This window comes from Dermacentor silvarum, chromosome 1, assembly GCF_013339745.2.
Source record: "Dermacentor silvarum isolate Dsil-2018 chromosome 1, BIME_Dsil_1.4, whole genome shotgun sequence".
Lineage (NCBI taxonomy): Eukaryota > Metazoa > Arthropoda > Arachnida > Ixodida > Ixodidae > Dermacentor > Dermacentor silvarum.
In genome coordinates, this window is record NC_051154.1 from 377,946,809 (window position 1) to 377,970,702 (window position 23,894).

The 23,894-nt window shown below is 42.8% G+C and overlaps 2 protein-coding genes across 2 annotated transcripts in view; both read right to left on the bottom strand.

Annotated features, from left to right (window-relative positions):
* Positions 1–2,215: 2,215 nt before the first annotated feature.
* On the bottom strand, positions 2,216–20,108 carry LOC119445815 (nose resistant to fluoxetine protein 6-like). The gene is made up of 6 exons (XM_037710111.1): positions 20,101–20,108; positions 14,225–14,347; positions 9,328–9,448; positions 7,317–7,503; positions 3,684–3,826; positions 2,216–2,422 (listed from the first exon to the last, which is right to left on the bottom strand). Exons 1-6 carry the CDS (start codon positions 20,106–20,108, stop codon positions 2,216–2,218), a joined length of 789 nt encoding a protein of 262 aa, XP_037566039.1.
* The window catches only part of LOC119437481 (nose resistant to fluoxetine protein 6-like), a 54,216-nt gene continuing 44,546 nt past the window's right edge, over positions 14,225–23,894 (bottom strand). Inside the window, exons 10-11 of the mRNA XM_037704492.2 lie at positions 20,101–20,180; positions 14,225–14,347 (exon numbers count right to left, since the gene is read on the bottom strand). Of these exons, the coding sequence (XP_037560420.1) occupies positions 20,120–20,180 (61 nt within the window). The 3' untranslated portion in view covers positions 14,225–14,347; positions 20,101–20,119. The remainder of the gene's footprint in view (positions 14,348–20,100; positions 20,181–23,894) is intronic.

Below are 23,894 nucleotides of genomic sequence, written 5' to 3' on the forward strand. Positions count from 1 at the left end.
AGCATTTGCTTATGCTAAAGGTGAAGAACAACGCAGTGTAAAACTGCGAGTCAGATATTTACCTCTTTATTGGGCGAACTCGTGCCCAACAAAATAAGTAACACTCAAGCACAACCGTAGCGGCGAGCAAAGTCGGCGATCATCGAAACTCTGACCTGCGGGTCAAGACTGTCAAGATACATGACTCGTCGAAGATTCCAGCGTAATCGCTGGTGCCCGCGTGCCTTCCAGAAATTACTTCGCCAATTGTGTCGCGCATACAGTCTGATTAAACAAGCTGCGGCGAGAACATACACAACAGATAGAATCAACGATAACATTCGCGTAAGCTCCAAATAATGCCCGCGCGTCTTGCGCTGAGCGATAACATTAAGTTATTGGCGGGTGAAATACAGTCCCGGAAAAGAATAAATAAGTACACGTGTCTATATATATATATATATATATATATATATATATATATATATATATATATATATCTTCTTCTTCTTCAAGAAGAGTCAGCTCTTGTCTCCTTATTTCCCGTCCGTCCTTAGTCCGCTGTTGCACAGTATAGCTATCATGGTCATTTAGGACAAGTTCCCTTTGCCCAATGCTGTGAATTTCGACAAAGACAATGGACATGTACTTTTGTGGAGCTGAGGACTTGCCTCACCTTTTTGGGGTCGTGGAGACGTTGAACTTTTCCACTCATCTCGGCTTCCTACCCGCACACGCAAGTTTCGTCCCCAGGGACGATCCTCAACATGAAACATTTCCAGATTTAGCTCCCACTGACATCGCTTTCTTCCCAAAATGGAAAAGAGAGCTCAAAGATCACAGTTTTCACACGATTGCTGTCAGCGCTTATACAATTCTGATATTTCTTCGCATCTGACCACTGTCAAGAAAAAGTTCCTTCCGATCAGGAAAGCAAAACACAGAGAATGCAGTGTAACAATATTTTAATATAATTGAAATGCGACACATGCAAGCACGTCAGAAGACAAACATCAATAAGAATGTCTAGACAAATGGAAATTGAGCACGTTATGGCAGCATTTAAAAAAGATCTCTCAGCACACTGCTTATTCCTATCCCATCCTATCGTCTTTTCATGTGAAGTTATATAAAGCGTCTCGCATAATGTGGAAACGAACGAACGTAAGGCAAGTACTTGCGCCCTGCAAAAAAGAGTAGCATGCTTTCAGTGCAGTACTGTGCCTGCAAGCAATTTGCTGTTCACGAGAACCAATATTACCAATACTAAGTGAAAGTTTTGAATAAATTTAGAAACAAATAGAAGCATCCCAGTTCGTAAGAGTAGGTGGTATCGTAAATAAAATGCAATTACAGATGATGTGGCCATATTTCGTGCTATATCGTACGGGGTTGCGCGCGCAAATTTAACAGGATATTATTCCACAATAGGTTGCGCAATGGAGCACTGGTGGCAAACATGTCAATATATGTAAGCCTGTCATCTGTTGATCGCAACTTAAGAAAAAAAAAAGTTTTACACGAGGCTCTTTACAAAAAGTTATCTGCAATTGTGAAGTTTACACGACTATGGTCGAAAATCGTTGGCTTCGTTCGCAGCTTCTATGCTGGTGGGATACTTCTCAGTGACGTGAAGGCTTGCGATGCATATCGTCGCGTCGTACGACATGGGAATAATGTGCGGCGCGATAAAGCCCGATGTAGCAGTATAGACAACGCCGACTACACTGTAAGTGTTTCGGTAACACGGGCCCCTCGAAGTGTGACAGCAATTCGTAAAGAACGGCGTCAAGCGAACTTCGCGTGAGAGATACTCATCAGCAACTAAAAGGAATACTTCTGCTCGTCAATACTGCAAGACAGAATTATATGGCGTGACCGTCTTCTCATACTGCAACCCGTGTTTCCTATAGTTCGAGCTGTGTAAAGCTTTGAGGTGTTCAGTGGGCTTAATGTTGCTGAAATTCGAAAGGAAAGGAAGCAACCCGCGCAAAATGCGCATATTTGCCAAATGTGCGCATTTTTTGCCGTAGTCTGGAGCATCCGCGTCATTTATTTTTCTTGCTTTTACGCTAAGCGCAATGCGATTGGCAAGTCGAGTACTTGGCGTCCTTGCACATACAGGCGTCGTGACGTCCATCGAGAACAAAAAAAAATAAGCAAAACCCGAAACATCCACAGTAGCACCACAGCTGCACACTGTTCAAGCACTATTGAGTAGTTCACAGAATTGCTTCTACACGGGCTCCTTCTTGACACCGTTCGTGGCTGGGCTTGCAGTTTCTTGCGGCGGCTGCTTGGTGACGACGTGCTGACTGACACGGGGCGGCTTGTGCGAGCCGGTCACGTTGTCCCAGAACCAGACGATGGGCTTTTCGACCACGACAGACGCCACGAAACCCAGTATTACGGCCACCACGAAGTTGGAGATGGCCGACATGAACTGCACGTTTCATGCGCCAGGCAAAGAAAAAAAAAGGTGAAACATCACATTCTTTCATTCCAAGAGCGCTAATGGCACCAGCGTCCTGGACGACCAACCAGAATTTCTGGGACGAGTGAACATTTCCGTGAGCCACACCTTCAACCGCGCATAGCAATATGTTGAAGTCCTCGCATTTTAACTTGAAAACTTATTCCTTCCAAGGTGCCCAGTACACCTTGAAACAACATTATCCGTGACTGCTTTACGCATTTTGATTGTTGCTCTATAGCCAAATAAGTGTTTAGAAGAAGTCGAATAAATTTACAACCCCGGATTTCTTTCAAAGATACTTAGTGTAAACGTTACCAAACTGCGGACGAGGATTTAATATGGCAATGGTGTACACAAACATACCGTTGTATGTGCACCTTGAAAACTGAAAACATTGCTCTCTCCATATGCTGGACTGCAAGGCGCAGGCTGAATACCTGTGCCATAGGCGTTTGATGATTGTATACTCGGAAAGACTAGCATATGTACACATGAGCTTATAATACATCGGAATGTCACGGCTTGATGTTTTCTTCTCGAGGCTAAATGAAAAACATTGAATTTAATTTAAGAATAACTTTTCACAGTATGCAACCCAATACTGGTACCAGTTTTTTTTTTCTTTTTCGGCGAGCTCAAAAAGATTTTCAAATGCTTAATTTTTTGTATATCTACAATAAACCGCACATAATTCACGGCTATTTTGTAACATTCTGCTTGATGCCATTTAGATCAGTCACTGAATTCTCGAACAATGTTCTCAAATCAGCTTTCAGCTCACTTTAGTTGGTCCCCTGGATGTGGTAAAAGTTATTTCAGGAAACTTACCACAGCGCTTAGGCAACCACAGCTTCCCACGCATGAAAATGCTGCAGGACATCTCATTCTGATATTTCAGATAATCGGGCATGCTTTATGCTATTCAGGAGGATTCAGAACCAATATGCTTTATTTTAAAGCAATCTCCACGTATAATTCTATTTCTTAATATTTATAGGCATAGGCGGACACTCTCGGTGTGGTACCATGTTGCTTTGCATGTTTTGACGTCCCATGTGCCTTTATCGGTTATGTTTTTGCATTCTTAATCCCTTTTTCACATTACATTCTGTTGTCATTTAGGACTTGCGCCATCTCTTCTCTTTTATCTTTCTGTCTGTTTTGCGCTGCCTGTAGCTGTGGCGCATAGTTTAAAGCAATGTGAGTTGCGGATAATTGAAGTACTTACCACATGAAAATGGTCGGGGCTTAATCGTTCCCGAATGGTCCATAACTTGAGGTAAATAACGTATATGTGTACAACATAAATAGTGAATGAGATGCGGCTAACTGGAACTAGAGGTTTCCAAGATAGGATGGTGTTGATGATCCCTGCATAAATAAACAACAATTAGAATTGTGCGAGCATGAGTTTGATGAAACTAAGCAGTAGTGAAATTGAACACTTTCAGGGTGGCATAAGGCCTCCGCGCAAGAACACCGAAAGATTTCATTTGAGCTCAAGCTGTAAGGTCCTTATGAAGGGAGGATATTAAAAAAAGTAGCAGGATAAAGGATAATAACGAGTGTGATGCCTTTTAAGGATACTAACCCTACAAACTTCATGTCATACAAAGAGTGCTTTTATGTCACAAATCACAGCAGTCAGAAAGCAAAAATTTCGCCTAGATAATCTCTCTCAGAAAAAAAATAATAATCCATTACCGTAGGTCTAAACTGTTTGCCATCTCTGTATATGCGATAAGGTTTTCAAATGTTACAAGCAAAGATTAGTTTCAGCTGGCTTCATCAAGGTCGGTCTCGAAACGGCTACGCTATAGCACTGAATTAGCGACAAAAATTTGTGACAAAAACTCCGTTATTAGGCAAACCAAGATGCTTATTTCTGCAAAACCTTTATTATATCGTGTAATTCTAAAAATTTACTTGAAAGACACAAACATTCTGGCTCGTAGAACTACATTGCGGCTTCAAGAAGGGCACTTTCAGCATCGAATTATACAGGCTTCTTTGATAAATATTGATAGAAATGTGGGTTTAGTAAACGTGATCTAAAATGAAAACCACTGAGATTCAGTCGGAAACTGTTGTGAATTTCGGTGCATTTACACGATAAAACAGAACTTCTATAAAGTTGTACTATTATTTGCCTAATAGCACTGCGAGCCATTATAAGTTAAACAAATTACACAGTTTCACTTGAAGTCTTGGGTGGTTTCTCCAATAAAGAATTTCCAGCAGAGTGAACCTGAGTTGAAGTCGCTCATTTTTAACATGTAAGCAAATGTACTTCAATTACTGCTTTTCTTGCAAACGTTTCAGGATGTGCACAATACATAAAAAATAGGTGACTTATTGAATACATGAATATAGCGGAAACAAAGCACCAATGAATGTACAATCGTCAGCACTATGAAGAAAACACCAAAATATTGTCAAACACCCATAGGGGTTTGACACATGCTGTTGATAAAAATGTTCATTCAGACTAAACTGTTCAACAAGAAAACTAATCATTATATATCAAGTTCCTAGATTTCAACCCACCGTATTACGAGTTATCGACGTTTAAAAAATTCGATGTTCTCTTTCATACTTCTGATGACTATACGTAGCTGTAATTTGGGTTTCTTGTGCAATTCTTATGCGATGTTCACTGAAATCTTGTTGTATGATAACCATTCTTAGATTCCTCTTCTTGGGAAGCATATCACCTTAAAGATATGTAAGAACTGTGTCAGACTTGCATGGCAAAAACTGTGGCTGCTTTGTCCTACTGGTATATATGTAAGGACGATGGAGGTCGCATGTGTATAGGAGTTGAAACACAAGAACAGCATTCACAATATACAGGGTGTTTCAGCTAACTTTAGCCAAGTATTAAAGATACAAACTAGGCCCTACACGCGTCGTATTGGCGCAGTATTGTTCTGAGCCGTATGGAGGACGCCATGACATTTTTTTCAATCCGCCAAGCTGGGTAAATAACAAAGATTACTTAATTAGGTTTTTAATTATTAACGTCCTAGCGAAAAATCCTCAATACAAAAGTTGTAGCGCCTTGTTCAGAAACATCGGATTATTTCATCTCTGCTAAGACAACTGCCTGGATTAATTTTTTTCCAGCGTTTCTTTAAAGTGCGCGAAATTTTAAAAAATACCACGTGACTGCCGGCTTATGCGCCGCACTTTTAGTGCCTTCAAATGCAAGTTGAACGAATTAGCAAAGGCTGCTCCGTGCACAGAGGTCGATTGAGCAGGCTATCAGTGACTGTTTTTCCTTTGCTTGTATATATATATATATATATATATATATATATATATATATATATATATATATATATATATAGTTACGCAAACGAAAACCCAATATGCAGGTATTAATATATATATATATATATATATATATATATAGGGTGTTTCAGCGAACAGTTTCAAAACTTCTTAGGTTGCCTGTGGCAGATAGCACAATTCTAGTTAATGAGCTGGTCTACTCGAAGAGGCGGACATTACTTGCACAAGAAATTGAAATGTATTAGTGAATAAAACAAAATTTACTAATTAAGTTTTTAAGGAATTACCTGATGGCCCGTATTGCAATTTACAAATTGTAGTCGTGGAGTTTGCAAGGCGGATCCACTTGGAACGAATTCTCGGGATGACACCAGTTTCGAGATATTAATTCCCGAACTTTGCAGAGAAATGCAATGGCGTTCCAGTTAGGTTCTTGACAAAATGTCGCATAATGCATTGAAGCACAAAGTTAACTGGAACGCCAATGTATTTCTCCGCAAAGTTCGGGAAATAATATCTCGAAACTGGTGTCATCCTGAAAATTATTGCCAAGTGGATCCGCCTTGCAAACGCCACGGCTACAATTTGTAAATTGCAATATGGGCCATCAGGTAATTACTTAAAAACTTAATTAGTGATTTTTTGTTAATTAGTCGATTATGCATTTCAAATTTTTGTGCAAGTTATGTACGCCGCTTCGAGTAGACCAGTTCATTAACTAGAATTGTGCTATCTGCCACAGGCAACCTTAAATAAATTTTGAAAGTGTTCGCTGAAACACCCTGTATATATACAAGCAAAGGAAAGACACGGAGGTTAATCAGAGGGTATCTCCGGCTGGCTACCCTGTACCGGGGAATGGGGAAAGGGGGTGCGGAAGATTGATGAAGTCAGAATCTTAATGCTCTCATCTTCATTGCATCCAGTATGTCCTGTTTACGCATTATATATCTTGGATAATATTACAATAAACAGCCCATAGTTTATGCACAAAATTAATCACTGGAATGCTCTCAAGCGAAATTGTTTTGTTAAGATGGTTTGTTTTGGTGTGTCCTCAGCATTCACACTATACGCACGCACAAAATTTTGGAACACCCTAAAGCCAATTTGCGATAGATGCTGCCTTAATCATTGCCATTACATACCAACATTAGCCGCTTTGCATCGCCCGACTACAATAATTCTGCCAGTGCCAAAAAATATTTCTTTTTAGAAATTTCTTCTAATGGGGTGTCAGCCAGTCTTTCAATATTGAGCGAGTATTGACAATCGCGGAGCATTTATATTACGCCCACGCGCAAGTAGCAATTTATTTTAGCACGTTCGACACACATTTCTGTATTACAGTTTCTTTTTGCTGCTTCGTCACATTAATCAATTAGATAAGGACAGGCAGCACTTCGCGTCCATCTTCCTCCTGCTCTATTCCTACGATACAAAAGGCAGAGATAGATTAAATTTATCTCGATTGAAACTCCTTGAACTCAATCAGAGTCTAAGTTACCAATAAGCGCTGAGCACAAAATACGTTGAGATGATGGGAGTATTGTGCAGGGGCGCTCACCTCCTCGGCCAATGGCGCACGCGTAGACCACCCAGCCGAGGCAGGCTGCCCACAGCACCCGGTGAAGAGCGGCGTAAGCGCTCGACCAGAGCGGACTCGGATAGCGGCCGTCCTCCCAGGTCACCGTCACCAGGTTGACGTAGGCACCGGTCGCCACGCACACTAGCCAGCCCAGAAGCTCCAGGAACTGTGCAAGACAGGAGAGGCAGTTGGAGCAGGGATATTCATGACCATTGACAGCATGGAAGTTCGCCATGACGCCACAGAATAGTCACAAAACCTATGCGTCATCTACAACACCAACCAATACTCATTAAAAGAAATCCAGCGGTAAACGTCCTTGGTAAGGGGCACATTCTCACTCCTTACTTATTCTTGCTGTTCCCAGCTCCACGTTCGTTTTGTACACATGTGCTGCTCTGTCGTCTAGCTACAGACAGGGATAAGAGAGAAAGCTCTTTGTGAGGTGCAAGTGGGATTCATGTCTCATAAAGGGCTAACTTGGCCACACGACCTTCCACCTTTCCGTGATGCACGTCTCTACCTCGCAACGCGCGCATCTTAGTGCTTTTCCAGAAGTTGGCGAGAGGAAAGGTCCCTGTGTTGTTTTGGATTTGCTCCTGCTGTGATCTGTGTTCGTCCCCACAAATGCCAATCATGGTGTTCGTGCTGGTGCGTGACCATGACACCTCCGCTGTAGAAACAGTGAGAAACAAAATTTAAATACATTTTTTTTCATTGGCTGGGGAGCTCGAACTTAAAGCTATAACAATAAATTTCTATACCCTTTCCGGCATTAGCCCTCCGCGATTGGTCAAAATTCTCGGGTCACACCCATTTCGCCTGTCTGTCACAAGACGGCATGAAACCGTGCCAAGTTTAGACGTCAAAAATGGCATGTGCTCGCTAATTATGCATGATAATTCCGAACAAAAAATTATATCCGAATCTACGCCTTTGGCGTCATCAGCCTCCGCTATTGGTCAAAATTTTTCGGGCCACGTCCACTTCGCCAGTCTGTTACGCAACGTAACAAAACTGCGAAAACGCACCACGTTAAAGGGACGTTTACGCACTAAACGTGTATTGTTAGCCCGAACAAAACGAAAATCGTTTTGGAGTAGCCGGAGCTTGCTCTATTCTGAAAGGAATAGAAGATGGCTGCCTGCCGATCGCTCTGGCACTGGCTGCTAGGAGTCGCCAGCGTGAATGGATTTCTTTGTGTATAATCAATATGAAGTTCGAAACGGGACATCAAGTGACAAATAGAGTATATTCTGAGCTACACACTATGCAGTTATTTAGCCTATGCATACGTGCAATGAAGTCCCATAAAACAGTGTTTTCTCAGCTCGTTCTACTCTTCCACGGTTTCCCGCTTGATTGCAGCAGAAACAATACTACTCGATCAAAAGCCCACTTCGCTAACCAAGACCTCAATTCATCTCTCAGCGTTACAAGCAAAAAATGCCATCTTGCGGGCGCTGAATGACATACATTGGATACGGAATCGATGCATATGTAGCTACAGCCTTAAAATCCGAGTTCTTGCCTTTATTCCAAAAATTATTCGAAGCGATTTTGCGTTGAGAGGTCATAAAACAATTTCGCCCTATGGCAGCAGTTGTTTTATTTTAACGGTCTCCGGATCTGGAAGCAAAATTGTTAAAAGCCCTCGGTAACGTCGTAAAGGTGTGACGTGCGCGAAGAATAGAGGGAACTGAGGGGCTCGATTTTTGTTGCGCATACTCATACGAAATCACAGCAGTCAGAGAAAGCGTAGGAGAAAGTAATTGGTAGGTTTCATTGAAATGTAGAAATAACAAGGTAAATATAAATGAAAGTGCACTTTCGTTTCCCACCTGCGGCAAGTCGTGTTTTCATCGCCTTTCATTTTCCTCTAACCTATCTTTACTACATTGCAATTAAACGTAACAGTTACCTTCCCCGTGCTTTCTCTAGGTTCATTGTCGATCGTTTTTTCGTATGAAAGGCATGATGTGGCACTTACGGGTGGGAGGCGAATGTGCTGGCGCTTGAGGTACAGGCAGGCCACCAGTGAGCCTATCAGATATGGACCAATGTGCACGTAGGGCCGGAAGTAGATCTCCGATAGCAGTTCCTTGGAGTAGCTGCAGTGCCGTTCACAGGTGCCGCCATACCGAAAAGAGGAGTAGCATCAAGAAGAAGTGGTTATGGAAAATGTTATGAGGACAATTGAATCGCGGTGTAGAGGTTGCCCCCTTCCTGTGTATACAGCGGGATGGACACTTCAGTAAGTACGCCACTGAGAGGTATAAAAATGTTTCTTTTTTTCATCACGATGAAGGAAGCTGTAGGTAAAAGCCGTTGTTCCTAGAGGCAGGTTGACAAGGGTCCACAGCCGCCTTTGTACAACGTAGTCAGCAACGACAAATAGCGCAAGGGTACAATAGTAGAAATGATCAGGAAGAACTTCAGCAATTCGCGCATCCTACAGCAAATCGGTTAAAAAATACAGAGTATATCTTAATTTCACAAACAGACAAAGGACAAAAACAGAAACATAAGTGTGAATACAGATTTAATGTATTTCTTTAAATACAGAATATATTTAATTTCACAAGCAAAAGACAAAAACAGAAATATAAGTGTGAATACAGATTCAATGTATTTAGAAACTTAACATGTGCAATCCTCTCAATTTCAAAATCTATGCCTATATTCGCATATTGGTTAAGTAGTGTCGGCAATATTTAGGGCTTTATGTTTTAAATAATTTGTTTTTGGGGGTTACTACTTTTCACATTTTCTTGTGCCGTCTGTTTAGTGATGTAATGTTTTGCTATAGACGAGAAAGATCATGCACCATGGCGATATTCTTTCATTTCGCTCCATAATGCTACAGTTAACTTAAAATCGTACAAGTTAAAGACCGGTGAAATTCCAGCCTGTTGAAATGACTCTCCGGTGTCAGCATCCTATGGCAATTTAAAAAAAGTATCTTGATATACCTTTTGTGCATCAGATGTAGTTTTTGCAAGATCGTGAAATTTGTGGAGCCCCGGCCCCAAAAATGCATAAGAAAGGTGTGAATAAAAAAGTCATTTATAAAGCAGGAGCTTTAGTTCAAATAGCAACACTGTTCTGCAGCTGTACATCATACCGGCAACGCGCGATAACTGATTCAACACACTGTCAATTTGTTCGTTCTAAATGATATTGTTTGAAAACGTAACTCAGAACTTTAATATGATTTATCATTTCTCTTTCTGTAGTGCCATAGACACGACGAAAATTGGCATTTATTGGCTCATTTTTTGGCCTGAAGCATTTGCTTTAATTGTATTTTGGCCTAAGTTGTTAAAATGTGACCAGTTTGTTAGCTTCACAAGAAGCTGGTTCATTCTTTCTTGAAGTGTTGTACTGCCTCCCGCCGAAACTAGTAGCATCGGGATTAATACGAATTAGGTCATTTATGTAGGTTATAAAAAGAAGAGGTCCGAGGTTGCTTCCCTGCGGTACGTCCTTAGAAATAGACTTCAGCTCCGAGCAATCCCTGTCAATTTCGACTAACCATTTGCGATATTTTAGCTTATATTTCATTAAGTCTAGAGGATGGCCACTAATTTCATAGCATTGTAATTTCTCGAACAATGCAAAATGCTTAATATTATCGAAGACTTTACTGAAGTCTACTTACATATCGAGCATGAGATGTTTGTTTTCAAACTGGGATAGAATCAAATCCTTTTGCTCCATTAATGGCATTTCCAGAGATCTCTGTTTCCTGAATCCAAACTGAGTAGGCGAAATCACATTATGTTTTTTGCAGAATTAGCACAGGTGATGGTGTATAACGTTTTCTAGCCCTTTTGAAAACACTGGCAGTTTTGACAAAGGTTTATCATGTTTTACTTCCTTTTGATCGCATTTTTTAAACAAAATACTGACTTTCGCGACCTGCATGTTTTTCTGGAAAACCTGGACTCTACAAACAAAGGCTAAATATACGAGTAACATAAGGGAGAAGAATATCCAGCAATTATTTCACGAGTCTAATCTGCATAACTTCAACATCACGACATGAACGGGTTCTTAAAGCTGCACAAAAACGGAATAGACATCTTGTTCAATTACAGACTCAAAAAACATAGAACAAATATTCGGATCGGGGGAAGAAATTAAATAAACACACGAGCCATCACAATCTCACTAAGATTCACCAAGTAGTCGTTAAATGTATTTTCAAGTTCAACTCCTGATATTGTTCTCCCATTGATTGTAATGCTTTCCACACTTTGCCCTGATCTATGCCGGTTTAGAAATAAATTAATTTTTTTCCATAAGATATCTTAACGGCGCTGGCTTATATTTTCTGTGTGAATAAGTGCAATCCGCCGTTTCTAATTTCCTTAGTAAGTAGCTTTCTGTATGTCTTATATTCTTTAACAACGGCAGAATTTCTACTCATGAAAATTTTGTGAGAGTTCACTGTTATATCTAATTTTACTTAGCAGATCAGGGGTCATCCAGCGTTTTCAGATCTGTTTACTCAAGTAGATTTGTTTATCCGGAAACTGGCGTTTGTAAATCTCTCAGATTATGTCTAGAAATTTAATATAGGGATGTTCTTCCGAATTTTGTTTAGATTACAAGCCAACAATTCATTTCTAAAAGCTTGCAGACTAGACCCAGATATAGCTTGAATGCAAGCCATCTTTTTCTTGCATTCTTGCAAACTGTACTTTTTTATGAGGATAAATATAGAAAGGTGATCGCTGATATCTGATATCTTGCGACAGAGCTCTAACAGAAATATTATTTATGTTGATGTTGGTAATAAACAAGTAAAGCAATGTTGAACTCTTTTCTGTAATTGTGGTTGATGAAACAATAGTGTTAGCAAAAAAATCTGATACAATTACTGTATCCATAGCTCGTTGTGGCGAGGAGTGACCTAACATATATATTTTAAAGTCTCTGGCAAATACCAAAGATAGGCGTTGTCAGGAGCAAAACGTGAGCACTTTTTGTAGAAAAAAATAAAAATAAAAGATGTTTGGGTTGGCATATGGCAGCCTGTGACACAGAAACTTGCGCGAGCAGTAAATATTTCAAAATCATCACATGTGACACAAAAGTAATTCACACTGCATGCTTTCCTTTAACAGCAATGTAACACCGCCCCCATTGTGTGTTGGATGATTCAAACAGAAATACTTATAAGAGGTGAAGCTGAGCGCACCATAATTATTCTTGCACCACGTTTCAGTAGCATTATGGCATGAAACATACGGTACAGTTACAACGCCGATCAGACCGAAAGACTGGAAGCAACGTAGTTTCAAGTATTTCATTTTACTTTTGTGTTGCAACACACTTCCAGCGGGCAATGCCACATGGTGCGCACTGAAATTGAAACGTAGAAATATGTAGGCGCTAACGATAATTAAAGATGGAACCTGTATAAAAGAATGGAGAGGCAGGTGCATGATGACATTAGGATTCAAGTGAAAACGAGACAACCCTTACAGAAGTGGCAGAGATTGGCTTGAATAGAAAAAAAAATCAGATCTGGCTATATAAAGAATTGGACAGCTTTGGCCATACACAGTGTGTGTTTTTTAGACAATACCGATCTATTATAAAAAAAGACCACAAATGCAGTGAACGTGGCGTTCGCCGCCGAGTTCCTAGGCGAGGCGGACATACTTTGCTGCTAATAACGTCAGCTTCAGAGAACTAATTAACAGGACTTCAATATATAACTTTTTTATTAGTGCCTTAGGGGCAGTTGTTTAAATGGCGAATTTGAAGGCCGTCAAATTTTAATGAACGCTCAATTTTTTTAGAAATATCCAGGAAATCGCACCAAATTCGAGATATTTATCATATAATGTCATTTTGCGACGTTGCGTGACAGGCAGGTGAAGTGTGGGTTGCCCGAAAAATGTTTCACCAACTGCGGAGGGCTGATTGCAGAAATGGAATAGAAATATAATAGAATAGCTTTATGTCACCATGCCCCTGGATAGCGATTTCGACCGCGTTCACATTTTGTTGACAACGTTTCTTCACACGTTGACACCAGTGTAAGTTTATCCCGTGTATAAGCGTTCCAGCAAAACGGGTCCTGAAGGGTATCTTGAACATTTCTATCTGGTAGGCATTAAGGATCTAGTTAATCCTTCGTGTAACTTATCACTACCAATATTGTTTACAAGTAAAAAAAGCACAGTTTCGCCGAAAATAGGATAGCGTGACAACGATAGCTCGTACAACACTGCGCAAAGCAAAGCTGGCATTCTAATCGCACCCAGGGATCCTGGACATCGCCCCTTCGCCAATCTGTCGAATTTCACCGCAATTGACTGGAGTACGGGTTCCCGCAATAGAAAGCATGTTCAAAAAACGATTTTTCAATAGATCGGCCAAATTTCAACAAATTTCAGTCGGTAACGTCGAGAGGGTACTCCCTTCTAATAACATACGCATTTACGTCCATTTGTCATAACTTCCTCGCTGTGCTATAGCAGGGTTTTCGTGAGCAAAACCAGGGCAAATAAACAGATGAATATACCTAATGGTAATGTGACTGTGGTGTCAGTAAACACATAAGCCCTCTTCCCCCATCCCCCCCCCCAAAAAAAAAAAATGCTTTCTCGCCAGTGGCACGCGTCCGAACGCGGTTGCGACTGAGGCTGAAAATAAAAGCACCAGTTACCTTCACTTTACGTTTGTTTCGTTAAGCTGTTTACGAAAAGGCTCCGTTAGAGCAGCTCGTATTTTTACTTTTTAGCACTTTACTGGACCACTCCGATGACCAAACATTTCGTAGAGGAACATGAGGTTCAATCGAGCGAAGCTTAGGGACGCGCAACAAGTGAATGTGTCAGTGGTGTGCTAGGCAGCACCTGTTTACTCACAGCACGTCCTTGCCGAGTAGCAGAATGGCTGGCGGGTAGCTGTTGATATACGTGAGAGCACCAACCACCACGACGCTTACGACCAGGATGCTGGCAGAGATGATGACGCCCAGCTTGACGTTCCTGCGAGGACCCCAAGTATGGCATATGTTACCTCCTGGGCGCGGTCACATTGCAAAACCCGAACTTCTCATCGATTATCATGTGCTTTTCACACGCGCAGTGCACACATATGCGGCTGGCGAAATGGTGAAAGGGTCGAGTGCAGCACCAGAACCCAAAACAGGTCGCACGATGGGTCCAGGGGTTTGTTTACAATACAGATGGCAGCAAGCTACTTCATTAACGCGATATATCACCTGCATGGTAGATAGTGCAATTGTTCCACTATCTTCCAATAAATCTTTCATTATGATCAATCGTACAGCTTTCTTGGTTAAAAGGGTGATTATTATAATTTGCATAATTGTTGTCTAATTATTATCTCGAGTCAATTTAAGATGAGTGCCACTGGGATAATAACAATGGACGAGAAATCGCTTAATTATGGCACCTTTCATATTTTTAATTTCGAATGCATTTCATGAAACACCGTTGATAATTCAATGGGCCGCGCAAATACAGCGTGTTTTTAGCCAGAATATTAAAAAAAATTCGCATTGCACTGGAGGCGCAAAGCTAAAGAGACAGCAGAGCTGATGGGCACCTAGCTAGTCCTGGCTTTTGGGCTAGGCTAAGCCTACCAGGTCATCCCCAGCATTTTCCAGAATTTATTAATTATTGATCGATTATCGATTAGCAATTTATTGGCTATCGATTGGCTATCGCTTTTCCTCATGTAATACCCCTTAACAAAGGGCCTTTGAGGCAAAAAATAAGTAAATAAGTAAGTGATAAGGCCACATATTTGGGCTAGGCTAAGCACTATCAAGTCATCCCCAGCATTTTCCGGAATTTATTGATTATTTGTCAATTATTGATTAGCTATTGATTGGCTATCAATTGGCTATCGCAAGGTATTGGCCATGTATTTGGGCTAGGCTAAGCACTACCAAGTCATCCCCAGCATTTTCCGGAATTTATTGATTATTGATCGATTATCGATTAGCTAATGATTGGCTATCGATGACTGAGTAAGCTTAAGTAGTCACAACCACGCTTAGCTAGACTTTGCCAGGCTCAGTTTCACTAGTTCACCGGGGTATGTGCCAGTGCACTTGCACCCTTTTTGCACTACTGCCAGGATCAGCCCACATTTTCTGTTCGCATGCTACGGACTAACGCTCGGTTTTGACAGCTCCGCTGTTAAAAACTGATGATTTCAGCGCATAGACATTAAAGTGAAAATGAAGCCGGCTGAAATGCAGTTTCCTTTAATATTACGTCAACGACACATGCGTTAGCAGACATATCAAACGCATCAAACTCGCTATTCCTCAAAGGCATTTAACCAAGGGCCTTTGAGGCAAAAATTAAGTACATAAGTAAAAGGTTCTTAACGTTCTCCAGCAGTCCAATCATAGAACAGGCTATGCACTTGCTGAATTGCCACGCAGGATAGCAGAGGTCACATTTGACAAGCACTCAAGAAGTACACAGCATCTGTAAATGCAGTAGCAGTACAGCGCAGTGCTCGAATACTCAAAATTATATATTTGGACCCACGCTATTGAGTCAAGTGTGAGTATAGCTTTAGTATAGCTTGAGTATAGGTTGAACCTATTGAGTATAGGTTCAATAACATTTGCTGTCAAATTTGCTACAAGTCAGGACCATTTTTTATCGGGATGTCAGTCACGGTGGCTCAGTGTCTTCGGCGTACTCCTGCCGAACACGAGGTCACGGGTTCGATTCTCGGCCCCGGAGGCTGCATTTCGATGTCGACGGAATGCGAAACGCTCGCGTACCAAGCATTGTGCCTTGTTAAAGAAATACCATTGGTCAAAATTATCAGGAGTTGTCTCCTACGGTGTATCTTAGCCCAAGTGCTGTTTTTGAAGGTTATAAGCCCCATCAATTCATCCGAATTATGTAGCGATTTCCTCTCGGGTCCAGTTCCTTTCTCATTATTCAGCGCTTGCGAACGGCCAAGCGATTATTATGTAGGCGGCAGGGGCGTAGCCGGAGGGGGGGGGGGGGTGCTGATGGGGCTTCAGCCCCTTCCCCAGAAATTTTTTCGTGCTGTCGTGCACCGCCGACCAAAACAACCACCGGCGCCGGGAAGCATTCTGGATTTTGTCTACAATGTCTTTTTGACTCTCGAAAAGACATTTCGGCGGGAAAATTGCCAAATCGGGCTGGATTTCGTGGCAACGCCCATGCACCTGGAGTCGCATAACGTAAGGAGCGCCAGCCGAGCACAAAGTTTCAAGGGCTTTTCGATAGCGAGCGGGCACATCGCGGAATCGTGCAGCGGCCCCGGAATCTACGGAGCGCATGGATTTCAATTCCGAAACTTGATTGGTATAAAGTTCTCGTACACTTTTGACGCGAAAGGTGCACTGACACTTCAAAATTCTGGAACTTTGTGGGTTTAATGTTCTTATAAACTTGGGCCAACATGCGCGCACTCAAACGCGCGTATTCAAGCCGTTCCAGAAATGGAAGCACGCGCTCACAATCTTCCACACACACGAAAATATTAAATATCACCGTGACTGTCATCTGCCAGCTGGCGTCTGATAAATTTCTCCAAACATTTTCAGGAAGCGCGCCCAATGTGATCGATCAGCTGGACCAGGGCAGGCAAAGTAAAATAAGAGAAAACAGAAGAAAGTTAACAGCCTATTAAGTTTGAGACAGTTGTTTTATGCGGGCGGCAAGGTCTGGCTCTCCGTGGCGATAGAGACACTGGTCCTATGGATATAAGCAAAGCCCCTGCTGAAAATACTGGTATTTCCAGAGCACTTCTTCGCATGCGAGCTGATTGTGGAGATACATATCTGAAGAACCATTTGTAAAGTTGCCCCAGTAATGCCTCGTATTTAAACCAGATGTACAAAACCAAATTATAGGAATTTGTGGCAAACCAAACTAACGAAACGACGGATATTGCTGGAATCGAACAGCTTACTGTTTGTGCAAAGTACCTAAACAAGGATGTCAACGATATCGAAGGAAGGAAGGAAGGAAAATAAGAGGTGAAAGGCAGAGAGGTTAACCAGGTTAAGTGTCCGGTTGGCTACTCTGCACAGGGGGATGGGGTAAGGGCAGAAAAAATTTGAAAACGAGAGAAGATTAAAAAGAAAAGAAAAAGAAACGTCGAAACGTATCAGTCCGCACATTCTATAGTTTTTCACTAAGTCCTGTTTCTTTTAAAAAGCGTACTAGCGCTTTTAAAGCAGTTCGTTCCGACGTCGGCTGGGACCAGGGACCAAGAATTCTGGCTTCCGTAAGGGGACGGCTGTCTATGTTGTCGAGCGTGGCGCTGAGGAAACGATATCGAAGAAGTGTTTTTAGGTTTTAGAACAAGAATAGAGGCCCTCTCTCATTGAGACTGCAGGTTATATGTACTATCGTGAGCAATATGAGCTCGAACACGCGAGCGCGTGGAAAATAGCCTCGAACCCTACATCGGCCGATATGCAGCGGCCACATTTGAAACAAATTGGAAAGGGCGCCGCACTTCCGCTGGCTGTTCACACTCCCGCCTCGATATCATTGCTGCAAAACGGTAGCTTGTAGCGTGTCACTGGCCGCTAGTGGTGATATCAGTTCACATCAACGCGCACAGCTACATCAAATGACCCATCAAGCTATGCACCTGGTGAGATATCGGCTGTGATGTAGACTGCCATAATGCACAGGTCATGCTTGTATTAAATCTAGGCGGTGTTGGCTGAGCGCTCGGATACGCCACTTTTATCATTTTTTTGTACGCTAGCGAAGCAGGAGTGCCAACAGTTAGCGGAAGAGCGCCCCTCCTTTTCCCTCCGGTTTCGGCAGCGCCATCCACGTATGACGCTATCTAGGTTTTGAGGCTAGTTTCCACGCGCTCCCGTGTTCGAGCTCATATTGCTCACGATAGTACATGTGTACAAACTGCTGCAGATTCTAGTCACCCTTCCAGTGCCACTGCCAGCGCAGAGAGATTTTCAAATAGGAAATTACTAAAAAACCACTTGCGCTCTACAATGTCTGAGGAACGCATGGTTATGGTGGCGCTTCTATACGCCCACAGAGACGTCGCCATCAACGTGTCCGACGTTATTTGCTAAACTTCCCCGCCGAGTGAAGCTTATCGTTTAGATAGCGAAGCAGCAAAAATCAATGCATGTAAAAATATCTGTTCCTTCACGCTCCTATATAAGCTCGTAATTATGAAAACGTATGACTGTTCATTAGCTTTTAAAACCACAGAAATTTTCACCGTTTATTGTAACAGCATGATTATCAAAATTATCATGCGAATACAAAATTACGGGGACATCAATAACAACTTTTGACCGACCTTGCTCTTTGAAAGCCCAACACACGCGGCGTTTCCCCAAAACACACTCCTTGCTGGGTAAATCAACTTGCCGCATCATCTGTGGCTTTCTTTTGTCCTTTTCTTTCCTATTTAGCTACATGCTTTTACTTCTTTTGTGGCACGAAGCAATACCCTTCTTTAATTTTGGGTGCAGATTAATTGTTGCCGCTGTGCAGGCAGTTAAAATACGCATTTTCGTATTGATTTCTGCATTCTTTTTCTGTTATTCTAGCCACATGGTGCTGTCGCGGCCGCAGCATGGCCCAAATGCATATCACGATTTCTGATATCATAGTTTTGTTCTTGCCTGGATCGTCTGTCTTTATACTCGTATGCGTGAAGTTTACTATCTGTGACTGCGCAACATGTTTATTTGTCTTGTTTGACGTATTATATACCGTGACATTTCCTTAGATATGTAGATTTATTGCAGATTTATACGTATATTTAAATATCTTTTTGCGATGTTTTGTGTATACAAGCAGTGAACTTGGTTTCACGCGACACTTTCTTGCCGTTTATCTTCGCATTTGTATATTCCATTCTATCTTCGCATTTCTAATGTATACTTTGCAGAACTCCTGCTTTTTATATGTACTCACTGTTGCGACTATAACTTCGGTGCAATTGCAATATACGGCCGGTAACAGCTGCTCCTGCGCAAGCCATTGCAACGAAGGACAGCGTCATTGAGGGTTTTGCCTGGCCCTTGCATATGTACAAAAATGTAAACAAGGTTGTTGAATGACAAAGATTCATCAAAATATTTGTCCTCAACTTGTTCTTTTCATTGCCTTTACGTTTTTCATATCAGCTGCATGCACTGCGTTGATGGTTTTTAACTGCTATAGTTCTAAAGTTCGCGTGATATTTTTTTTACTTATTAAATAGGCAAAAAACGCGAAAGCATTGATATCAGCTACTTCTGCCACAATTTGTGGGACATACGAACATATTCTTCTATGAAAAAATACATATGTTACGTATCTTCACAGTGCGTAGCGTTAAATAATTCGTTTGCAGCATCTAATATACAATGGCATCGGCAATGGCAATGCAGTTATTATTCATGTATTTGATGCCTCGACAACTTCTATAAGGAGGAGGCCGCGCTGCAACTTGAGCCCCCCCCCCCCCCCCCCCCGAGAAATGTTCTGGCTACGCCACTGGTAGGCGGAGCGCCGCTCGGCCAACTGAAGAAGCGCGAACAGAAAATGACTTGAAATATAATCGTTGCATTATTCGGGCCCGACATGGAATGTCAATATCAGTTCCACCCTCTTCCGGTTCGCTCCCTATTGGTATAAGCATTAAAGTGCAAAAGAACGGAGACGAGGAGACACACATAAAGAGGACGCGTGCCCTATTACATTGTAGTAGCCGTACGATGGACGCTTGGACCCACCTGGCCATAAGTATAGATGTCACAAGCACCACAGGAAATATCTGTAGGTCAGCGCTGATGTACCAGTAGTGGGGTTGACACTGCAAAGGAAAAGGGATAATGAGAGAACACCATAGCAAGCTGACAACTGGCAGAATATAGCCACGTTAAATGAGGGAAAGTGTGTATTAGCGACAAAAATCGTATCGCACCGTAAACATCGTAACGAATGAGATGTTCAAGTTCTCAGGAAAAAACGTACACGAACACGCCTATAGGCGTTCGTTAAATAACTGCTGTCTGTCGGCCAGGAGGTGTCCGTCACGGCAGAGTACATATATTCCTTCTTCATTTCGCGAGCGCGAAGGTGGCCGCCCGGAGGTGGGATCTGGTGCTTCAAGGCGTTTAATTCTTCGTGTATGAGTTTCATGCCTGAATACCCGTCTGATGCCAGTCGAAGGGCAGAAGAAAGCTGCAGAAGCGCCTTGCGCGTCGCTGTGTACAGATGTCCGTGAATATTTCAATATAACTTCAAATTTTTCAAATAGTACTGGGCCAATTGAAATAGTGCCGGAACAGGCTGACTAGATTTTTTGTGGATTTCAGGAATTGTCAGATAAATGGGGAAGGAGCATTTGTTGCGCTTCTTCGCAGTAGTGAAAGAAGTAGTGTCTCGTGAACTGTGAGTAATGTCCACAAACAATGCCGCCATTTTCCCCATCCGAGAGAAAGGGCGCTGAAGCAGCCGATTAATCAGTGCTTGGCCGTCTGATGCTCGGTGCAAACGTTCGATATGGTGTAGCGCTCTCTGGTCTGCTTGCAAGCTCAGGGGCAACTGGTGCGCTTCCGTGAGTAGTGGAACAGATTGTGCCTCACGAGGTAAGCCAAGCATGACTCGGAGGGCAACACGATGGTCCCGTTCCAACTCAGACATCATATTTGGCGGCACGTTCAAGACTGGCAAGGCATACATCACGCCAGAGAGGACAGACGATTGGTATACCTGAAGTGCTGTCGTCTGGTCGCAGCCAGCGCCCCTAGCAGTCAAGGCGGCCACATACTTGAGCAGCGACCGCGATTTGCACCGCACGGAGGTAATGGCAGGGCGCCAAGAGAGGCGATCATCGATAATTACACCCAGGTAGCGGTGGTGTTGTACCCATTGTACCGGTGTCTCTCTGAGGTACAGCCGGCTCATGGTTCGACGAGCCCGTTGCCTTGGATGATATGCAATCGCGGCTGACTTAGCTGGTGAGATCTGCAGACCAACTTCCTCCAAGTACTCTGAAGTCGCATTCAGAGCTCTCTGCAAGATTCCACGAAGACGTGGACCATGGTACGAAGGACCGCTGATCCACAGTGCAATGTCATCTGCATAGATTGCTATACATATTGGAAAGTCTGCTTCCTGAGGCAATCGGCTTGGAAGTCCAGCAAGTACACTGTTGAAGAGAAGCGGCGACAAGACGCTGCCTTGTGGTACACCGCACTTAACAGGGCGAGAATCACTTGTTGCTCCTCCAACACGCACTTTCATGTGGCGCTCAGATAGAAAGTTATGCACGAAATGAAGCAGTCGACCCGAAATTCCCGCATTCATAAGGGCGATAATAATCGCCTTATGGGGAACCGAATCGAAAGCTTGCTGTATGTCCAGGAAGAGCATGTATGCAGAGTGCTTGTTTTCTCGAGCAGACTCTAGAGAACACCATAATGAGAGAACACCATAGCATAATAAGGCAGAATAATAGCCCGTTAAATGAGAATGTTATTGCGACAAAAATTATCCCCGTAAACATCGTAAATGGGGTTCATTAGAAACAACAAATTATGTTGTTTAAACTCTGTCGGTAGCCAATCACGGCCGAGTATATATTCCTTCATTTCGCAGCGCGAAGGTGGCCGCGGAGGTGGGATGGTGCTAATAAGTTTCATGCCGGAGAGTACTCGATATACCACATCCCTTGCAATGTAACGAACGTTCGTTACCTATCTGAGGCGCGCGTACGCAACGTACACGCGAGTTCTCAAGCACAAATGCACAGTGGCTTAAGTGGACTTGCATTAGAACAAAGTTGCAAAAAGACGTTTTACCTGCGAGAGAAAAGAAAGACGCTGAAGTCTGTAGCCCATGTAAGAAAGAGAAAATGGAAAAGAAACGCCTAGACGTAAAGAGGACACAGGTCCATATCGCCTCCCTGTACAGTAAGAACAGGATTGCTAAATGAATCGAGAGAAATAAAGGAGAAAACTGCGCGCACGCATGCAGCTGGACGTGAAGTCTATACCGGCTGCCATTGTGGCCAGTTCACTTCAGGAACTTTCATTGATGCAAGCGCCGCTTCCTGAGCTAGCCATACAGGTAGCCGTAACCTAAGCACCCTTGTTGCCGTGAATGTTCTAGAGTCCAGGTGGACTAACGGTGTCCGGAGGAGAAGGCGGTGGTCGTATATAGTAGCGAGAACAAAGATACTCGAAGGACTGTCACGGAAGAAACTGTCGTACAAATGTGAGTATCCCATTCAAATAATGAACGAAGAAGTATTTGCGAGTGCTCCTCACGCCCACAAGCAACAAAATGTTGCATCTCAGTGGGAGAGGCTTTGTAATAGCTGTAGCTTCAGAGAAATCTGGAATGCACAGGCGACAGTTCGAGTGATGCCGGTAATTACAGTTGGTTCGCGTGACGTTAAGAGCCGGAGTACGGAGTTCTCTCGCAGCGTCTGAACAAAAGGTGTGAATTGTGGCTAAGTATCATCCTGGCATGAAGACTGGGTGGCGCGTGACGAGTAAGTATGCAAGCGTGACCTGGAAGCCACCTAAAAACGACGATGTGTCCTTCATTGAGAGCACAGTGGTGAGGTCCATCGAATTTCGAATAATAACAGTTTGTAATTTTCATAATATAGGCTTGACAGCCGGATCTGAATGGCTGGCTTTGAATCACATAAGATTGCCCATTTTTCGGCGGTTTCTGCATGACATTGTTTATTGCGATCGTATGTCGTAATCTTTGACAACAACTATCGTAGCAGCCGTTGATGCGTACTGAGCTGGGTCTTTACAATCTCAAGAGCACAAATAATGGAGTTGCATGTTTCTCCCAACACTGGAAAGGTCTGCCCTAAAATATACCATAAAGAGCATTGCGTACAATTGCAGTACCAAAGTGACTGGAATAAATTATGTTTTGGCGCAAAAGAAGTTGGCCATGAATGATGTCCTGCTTGGCTGGTATGCGCAATAAGGAATCAATCATCTTCTTCGCTTTCTCCTTCTCCTTTTGTTTCTCTTTTCCTCTTCCTCAACGTTGAGTAGCAGCTTAGAACGATGTAGTTCAGGCCGACCTCCCAGCTTTTCTCTTATAATAAATCTATAAGATCGAGAGAGAGAGAGATCATCAATCGATCATCACAATTCGGAAACAATGAGCCTTGCCATATGATTTGACCTGCCCTTAAGAGGGATGACATACGGCCATCATGGTCTTGGGGGTAAACGCCACACATGCCCACTTTTCAGAATAAAGACGCAGGCCTTATGGGCCGAGCAAGAGTGACATCAACGTGGCCGCCCGCTGAGGTGGAGCGCACACCTGAAGAAGAGGTAAAGCAGAGGTTTAGAGGCTGTCTGGGCGTATCGAGAACTGCATTGTGACAGGGAAAGTCCTAGCAAGTCCGATGAGGACGAGTTTGAATAATGTGGTACTGATACCATGCCCTATGGGACGTCAGGAGGGGTGGAGAGCCCTTGAAGTATCCGCAGTTTCCACGAAGAAGCCGCGATTGCTCAAGTACGTATCCGTTTGAACATTC